The following is an 8728-nucleotide window of genomic DNA, read 5'->3' as shown; positions in this document are numbered from 1 at the left end:
GAAAGCGAAGAAGACAAAGACAAAGAAGATGTTGAAGAAGAAGAAGAAGAAGAAGAAGAAGAAAAAGAAGACGACTATGACGAAGAAGAAGAAGAATAGTTGGATTCTGGAATGTCGCGCTCCGATTGGTCACCGGTGGTGGGCAGCGTGCCCTCGGATTGGCCCTAGGCGCGTTTCCCCACCTTGGTGGAAATTCACTTTTTATCGTCGTCATTACAAAACTGACTGGCATCTCCTAGACCATGTCATTACGGTGCAGTGCTCCATACAGCGAGCATCCTCTCACGAAGCTATACCTACCACCACCTCCACCACCGTCGTCGCCGCCGCCGCCGCCGCCGCCGCCGCCGCCGCCGCCGACGCTACCACCGTATCACCATCACCACCGTCACTTACCTCTCCACTACCACGAGTACATCACCGCGCCACCTCCACCATAGTCATCACCGTCACCGCGGTCACCTCTACTCTACGTCTCTACGCGCTCCACGTCCTTCTCCTCCTGATCTTCCCACCTTCCGCGACCGTGGAAGAAGAGCGCACTGCGGCTCACCGGCGCGGCGGTTATCTCGGCAGAGTGTTACGGTCGGAGAACAGTGCGCAGACGTTGCTCTATTTCGGCTGTAAGCACACTCTCGTAACCGGCACCGCACCGCCGTGAGGTACATTCGCGCAAATCTCTGCGCGACTATTTATTGGATCCGCTGGTGGAGAGAAAGAGAGAGAGAGAGAGAGAGAGAGAGAGAGAGAGAGAGAGAGAGAGAGAGAGAGAGAGAAAGAGAGAGAAAGAAACGAGAGAAAAGAGAAAGAGAGCTGGTACTCGCGGTGAAGAGTACTATCCGTGCGCGGTCGCCACACTGTTCTCCACACCGTTGTCCGCGTCGTCCTCGCGGGAATCGCGTCGCGAGCGCGGAATGTCCGATTGACTTCCGCAGTGGAAACGGATACCGCGCGTCGGACGCGCGCAAGTGGAGGAGAATCCTGTCCTGCGTAGCGAGTGGTGAACAGAAATCGCGCGGTCGTACGTATCCGTGTATACGTTTCGCGCGCACCTTTCGCTTTCTACGAGTGATTCTGTGATTCGTGATAGAGACCTCGGGTGATCCTCGCAAAAACCGCTTCAAAAAACCGGACGAAGGGTTAAAGGAGATCTGGTCGGGTAGAATGGCTGGCACGAGAATGGATCGGAAGATCATTCTGTAAGTCAATAATAATATTAACTTGTACAGGAACTTATACACAAATTATAGATGACACAAATTATAGATAAATTATTTGATACTACGATAACACGCGCGAGAACCTGGGGATATTTCTATAAAATAATTTATTTAAAATGATTCCTTTATACCCATGTAAATATCTTATTATACTTTTCTCTACTGTAATTTTCATACTCTTCTTATCGCGATGCTGCAAAATTATAGTGAACAATTTGCCACAGGAATTTCATGACGAATTGTTTTCCATTGTATTCCCGCTTCTCGCAATATTCAACACCAGTCTGGCATTATAATAATCCAGCTTGCAAAATTTTTTACGAAAAATACTTAACATAATTACAGTCGTCGCAGTCCATCATTAATTATACCCTCAGGCCGGTAAATTAAAATAATGCGTTTATGAATCCATGTAATTTACCTCGATACGAAATCGTGGGTTGATCTCCGAGGTAGATTATTTTCCGCTATCGTATCAAGTACTGATTACCGACTAATTTACGTGAAGATCAGAAATATTATCCATCGCGTTTTTCACGGGCTTGGCCCGTGGGATTTGCTACGCCGATACGAAAAAGCATATCTCGTGCCCGAGAGGAATTTTCTCAAAAATGCCTAATCGATTATACAGTTCGAAGCGGGACGGCAACATGTATCTGGTTAGTCTATTATGCGACTACTTGATATCCGATCTTCCGAGAAGTTACACCGGCCTAAATAATAATTACTCCATTATGCCATTTTCTTTCGGACGGAACGTGGTCCGGATACCATCTTCTCCCGTTACAAACCTAAATCAGTGTTACTGCTGCATTTTTGCCACGTCGCAAGTAGTAGAAACTACTATCATCTTGGCGTGCATAATTTGTCTCCTTTTGTATTAGATCTTTCATTTTGTGCACAATGTATAATCTTCTTACGGAAAAGAAATGGATGTAGAAAAAGAAAGAATTGATATAGAGGAATCTAAAAAAATGTCGATACATTTTGAATTATCAATTAAATTATAAAAGTTTTTAAATCAAACTTACCTTAACTTACTTAAACACATAGCATATACAATTTTATTACATAAATGAATTACAATTGTAAGATTGGAAAAAAATAACAAATCTATTTGCAGGCTTATTCAATTTATATTGAAATCTCGCGTAAAATAATAGTATAGCTATTGAAAACACAACATCTTTTAACGCAGGATTTGTTTTAGAATAGCATTATTTATTACTCCATACTCTACAGTAGCTTATTTCGTAATTACTATCCACCTGTGTATTATCGCTTATGTCGGCAATCTCAAGAGTTATTAATTATTGATTATCTTACCTCACCCGTCATTTTGTCCCAGTTTCTTCCAAGTTCTCATGCATCTTTATTGTGATTCTTTATTGATATCAATAAGCAGTAATATTGATAGCTGGGTCGATATCTCATAAAATCTGCTGATTTTTTTAAAATAAATCTGCATCTGTCTTAAATCTGTCTTAAATCTTTTTTTTTTTTTGATAACGTATTATTACGAATCAGAATTGTAAATCAAATCATGACATTTCTGCATGATTCACCATAATAAATTCTATGCCTCACATATAACGTGTCATTTTTTTAATATAAATATTTCTTGCACGTGCACTATATTTTCATTTTTAAAAAATTGAAAGAAGAAAATGAAACGTGTAGAATATTGTAAACTTCTTTGAAATATATCTAAAGGCGCTTTAGATTTCTAATTTTTTTTTAACGGTGCGACAGGTCGCACCGTTTCTTCTGAAACATCGATAGGATCGTCCCGAGAGTTTAACGTGGTAAACGTGAGATCGTACATCAAACGTTCATCATTTGGGATTAGCGAAAAAGGATGAGATTTCGAAGACGAGATTGTTCTCGATCTCGCGATCGATCGTCGCCGTTGGATCGTTCACCGCGATCGCGTACCATCGGAGCGCCGACCAATCAAACGGGACATTAACCACAGTGCTCAGGAGAATCGTGCACTGGTTTGCATGCACCGAGAAAGGAAGCGATCACGGGTGATCTAGCTATTCCGACAGTTGCTGATGTGCGTGCGTTTATTCATGCACACGCGTGCCGTACAATGCCTGGATGCAACGGAATTGCATTTAGAACCGTAGTGCCTTCAATTAAATGGAGGTACACCGTCCGGAGGGCTACCGTTTTAGCGGAATTTTGCTTTCGAGTTCTCTTACGGTACAGACCGATCCATTTATTCCAATATACTCTTTGCGTGCGTACTCGGCTTTTCTTAACTTTTGTCGAACTTACTTGGCTAGTATTATTTCAACAAAGAAGCTCATTAATAGCGGCAAATTAATGTCGAGTGTAAACACATGATTAATATCGATGATGATCGTAAGATATGTTTATTGTCGTTGCATATAATTTCAGTATTCGTCCAAAAAATGCTTGCATATAGAATAAGATAATGTCAAAGCTTTGATACGTATATAACGTTAAAGATATGCTAACTATAAATTACGATACACAAGTGATGTACGTTTATAACGTGACATATATACTCGAGCAAGAGAAACATGTATACGAAGAAATACCAGATCATAGTGTGTGGTTAATTTACAGCTAGTTTTAGAGCTTGTATTCCTCCCGGCCTTAACTCTGCTATGACGTCGTTGTCAGTATATCGTATACTGTAATCCCGGAAATGCTCCAGTTTCCTCGATTCATCGATTGAAATCAATCTTCGAGATCAACTTTGTTCTGAAAAACCTTCTGAAAAGATATTCAATGACGATCAATATCATTTTAGAATTATTTAAATTTTTATTAATAACTGCCGACGAAAATTTATTAACCACAGACCAATTTTCTTCTTTGCGTTTGTAAAACTTTTCTAAAACTTGTAAAAGACGTTATAAAAGATCGTTATAAAAACTGAAAAAAAAATAAAAAAGAATATTTTGACAATTTACGGAACGCAGACAGGTGAAAAGAGTCGTTCGTTACGCGTCGCATGCTCTTCCGTCATCTTCGGCGTCGTCGTATCGAGAAACGTATCGATCATCCCACTTAATTGAACGATTAAATCCCGTTGATATATCTTAATCTCGATTTTACGAGCGTCCGTTCGCGATGCGTGCCGATTTTTTGACTCCGTCCGCAGACGGCGATGAACGTCCAACGCGGAAGCTTTTTCACGGGTGACTCGACAGGAATGTCGTCCTCGCGGTTTACGATTCTCCATCACAATAAATGTCGCGGTGCATATTCAAGTTCTGTTCGCACGAGTTCCAATTTCCATTCAGCGGTAACCGACGCCCACAGATCCGCTAGCGCCGATTTAAATCCTAATGAAGCGATCGCGGAAGAGAAAATCAGGATTTTCCCAGGTGATCCAAATTTAACGAGCGTCAGATGCCGCAAGAAAAGCTCGTGTGATCGGCCAACAGCATCTTCGGCTGAAAACATCGGACTTAACTTGACTTTTCTCGCCGCTGCCACGCCTGCCCCTCATTATCCATCCGAAGCGTAATGAATGGGTACGACTAATTCCTAATCGCAGGTTAACGTATCATTGTAGATTTTAATTGAGGGTTAATTGATTCCGTGCGTGATCTCATCAGCGTATAGGCAAGGGAAATCGTAATAATCGCGAGTATGGAAGATTTCCTTGTTTCTAGTTGTACATCCATTTCTATTGCATGTAAAAAAGCAAGTTTTACTATAAATAAATTAAAATTATAGTTATAGAAAATTAGTTATCACGTTACAACATACGCGTTGACGTTCTATTCCGAGAATGTATATGTATGATAAATTATAGATTTGCTTTCGCTGCATTAGATTTAAAAATAAACGTTACACCGCAATTGTAATTTTGTTATATTATATGTTTGAAAGTAATGTGCGAACACATCGTGATTATTTCGTATTACATATCGCAACATATCGTTGCAAAAAAGTGAGATTACAGATAACAATTGCGTTGGAATGAAAAGAGACAGCGTCATCCTTGAAGCATAATTGAACTTAAAAATACATCGTACATTCCGCATTTGGTTATATACATTTGTATCTTTTATTCATTGCGAATCATGCAGCGCACCGCGCCGGTGCTGCAGTGCTGCTTCGCTGATGCGTAAAATTCACAGAAAAATCCTCGATCTTCCGTGACACTGCTTTCGTCCGTCTTTTTCTGCCTTTCCCTTGGCTTCTTCGGTTGCGGTCTGATTCTCGCGTTCCAGGCGATTAGCCTGTGGCTCATCAAGGGCAATCGTTCCTTGCCAGGCTGCTTAGATGAAAAACTATATATTGTTGAGTTATCTGTTAAAGTCCGATCAGCCTTTACCGCAGAAATACTTTTTAGTGGTCTTCCTTTTCGAAGAGATTCGTATTGCGTAACCGATAGACTCGGATAGCTCGTATACGCACACAGTTATGTTGAATTGGTCTGTTTATCATTTTCATTTCATTTGATCATTTATATATATATTCATATATATATATATATTTTTATATATATATTCATATATATATATCATTTAAACAAGTTACAACAAATTTGATTAATTTGTAATAAATGTTAATAAATGTTGCTTAATGCAAAAACGATTATTAAAATTCTCCCGCTGCTAAAAAAAATAATTTTGCTATTTTGGGTTGTCAATGTGCAAAGCTAAATAATCATGTAATTCTAATTTCTTCTTATTATTATTTCTTTTCATGTCTTATTCCGCATCTTTTCGTAATTTTATTTTGCTTCTTCCAAATTGAAGCCAATATTCGTTCGCGCTATTGCTACGTTCACCATTGTTTCCAGAGAACAATTTCTTCGCTTTTCCTGTTTCTCTCTCTCTCGAATGGTACAAAGATGAGAGAAAGGGAGCAATAAGCAGAATTTTAAGTTGAAACGTGCATTTATAGATCGATTTTGCTTTGCAATTCCAAAATACGCAAATCTTGATGGATCAGGTCGGCTTTTTCTATCACGCACTCAATGCCTTTCTATATTGCAAAATATAATACAATATAATACTATATATTCAATCTATCTACAATACTGTAATATGTATCTCTTTACTTTTATCTATAATTTCAATTTTATTCTATATATAATAAATTATATTTTTATATCTAATATTCGCTAGACATATTTTTCGCATCATCAGACATTTATCTGAGTTATTCGAGTTTTAAATAAAAATATTATAAATTTAACATTACGATCATATATCATTTCGGTTAAATTATATCTTGCGTATTATAATTCAGGTCTTTTTAAATCAATAATTAAATGTAATGATAAAAGCGCGGTGTTATTATATTTCAAATCTGCCCATCGGCCTCATAGTTAAAATAAACGCTCATACATCGCTCAATAAGGCCGAGTGTGAGCAAGCGTGAATATAGTAAATTGGATGCGATGAATCTTGAGTAGTCAGGTGGACGTAAATTGATATTCATAACCGATGTAGAAACGATTACCGAACGTGACCGGTCGACGGCATATCGCTCTTATGACCGCGGCCGAGGCAGGAGGTCCGGAAAACTGATCGCATAACTCGATTTCTGACTGACCACTGCATATGTGTGTGTGTGTGTGTGTGTGTGTGTGTGTGTGTGTGTGTGTGTGTGTGTGTGTGTGTGTGTGTGTGTGTGTGTGTGTGTGTGTGTGTGTGTGTGTGAGTTAAGATAAATTTATTGATCGTTCAAAGTCTCGTTTGAGTACCACTGCTATTCAGTAACAAATTTCTATGGATCGGAATAAACTTGACCCGTTCCATTTTCTAATGAAATACAACAATTTGAATATTTATTTAAGAAACGTGTGCGCGATATATTTATAAAATTGAACAGTTTTCCAGTAACCATTTGCGAATCTGTGGAACGAGCACGACGCCTATTTTTTTGCCTATTTTTTTTTTTTTTTTCTTTCTGAAGAATGCAGCACAATGTTCTCGATATCAGCCAGTGACTTCGATTTCGAATTGCCGAGTAACGGGTTTTATTTGATTTGCAAAGATCATCATCGAGTGCATCGGCAATCACACAATCGATGAATTGTATGTAAAGTCAATGATATGACATTTCGCGATATTTCGCTATAAGATATTATTATTCATTAATGCAGATTTGTAATCGCGCTGCAAAGCGTATTAAGAAAAGGACACGGGGTGAACGGTAATCGCCTGCGGAGATATCCCGCTTTAAACGCCAGGGATATCCTGCCACGAATGGCGACTCGCAATAATTATATGCCGCTATTACATGATCGCTCACAGCAAGGGATATGTCTGAATTTTATTCGCAATAGTACCGCAAGTTTCACAGGTTTTCCGGCAATCGTCGAGTTTCGACTTGAAGTCACGAACTTCCACGCAAGTCAATTACGGTGTTCAACTAGCCGAGATACCGGGTGTTCCGTTAAATCGTGAGCAAGTGACAAAATTCACTTGATGGTGCGATTAGATAAAGAGAAACGTGGGTTCGGCACGTTGACGGAGCATCTCGTCTTTTTCGAAATAGCACGCTTTACGACGATGAAACGCGTAACTTTCAGGTAAAGTTCAGTTACCTTTACATCGCGAACGTAAATTCCCGTAAATCTCCGCAGACATGTTCCAGGAGTATGCCATTTTTCTTAGATTCGTTTTATATTATAGATAAGAATTAACGAGAGACAAACCTGCTGAAGTAGATAACGCAAATTTATAATATGAGAACGCGGAGAGATACCTTGACCTTTAATTTTTATGGCGCAAGAGATATGTTTATAAGCGAAAGAGAAGGTGAGATGAGTACAAGCAATGGGATAAGACCTCGAGGATGCCGTGCGTGTTGTGAATTTCGGATGCTCATCCTTTACGCGGTACCTCGCGCTCGAGGATTCTGATAGGACCGATTTAAGGTCAAGGCGTGACGTATGAGGCACCGTACGTTATTATCTCTTAACAAAAACACAAGAAATAACGGTGTGTGTTTTTATTAACACTCGTCTTTGTCGGAATAAATTAAATGTTTATTTTAATTAAATTACCCTTATCTTCGTGCGGCGGCAACGAGCGCGTCTTTTTCCTCTCGTGAAATGAGATTTGCGGTAATAAGGATCCCGTCCTGCCGTTCCTGCGAGGACGCGTCACACGGCAGGCTCGCGACCGGTTGCCACAAAACGCGCTCGATTATGTCACGCTAATGTAACAGGCGAATCCGCTGTAAACGGACGGAAGCCTCATAATTTCCCGCGTTACCGCTTTCGACGAGAGAGCTACATGTGTATTCGCCTAAGCGGCGATAATTACGACGTTTTTCCATAATCTGATAAACATTTAATTGCGTTACGCACCGCGGTTTGTCTTCGATAGAGCATCGCGTCGCGATAGAGAGATCGGTCGTTTTCTTCGTCGTTTTCGTCGTATGTAACGATCGATGATTCGCGAGCATCGGTGAGGCTGATTTAAAGGACAACTAGGATGCTATCCAACCTGTCGCGCAAGAATAATCTCGTAATTGCGTCGAGATAATTTGATGACCGG

At 39.9% G+C, this 8728-nt stretch overlaps 1 protein-coding gene across 1 annotated transcript in view; it reads left to right on the top strand.

Annotated features, from left to right (window-relative positions):
- The first annotated feature begins 396 nt into the window (after positions 1-396).
- The window catches only part of LOC105423922 (uncharacterized), a 61201-nt gene continuing 52869 nt past the window's right edge, over positions 397-8728 (top strand). Inside the window, exon 1 of the mRNA XM_011633929.2 lies at positions 397-1199. Coding sequence (XP_011632231.1) covers positions 1165-1199 — 35 coding nt within the window. The 5' untranslated portion in view covers positions 397-1164. The remainder of the gene's footprint in view (positions 1200-8728) is intronic.

This window comes from Pogonomyrmex barbatus, unplaced genomic scaffold (assembly GCF_055798465.1).
Source record: "Pogonomyrmex barbatus isolate J1 unplaced genomic scaffold, ASM5579846v1 scaffold3, whole genome shotgun sequence".
Lineage (NCBI taxonomy): Eukaryota > Metazoa > Arthropoda > Insecta > Hymenoptera > Formicidae > Pogonomyrmex > Pogonomyrmex barbatus.
This window is presented reverse-complemented; position numbering and strand designations above follow the sequence as displayed.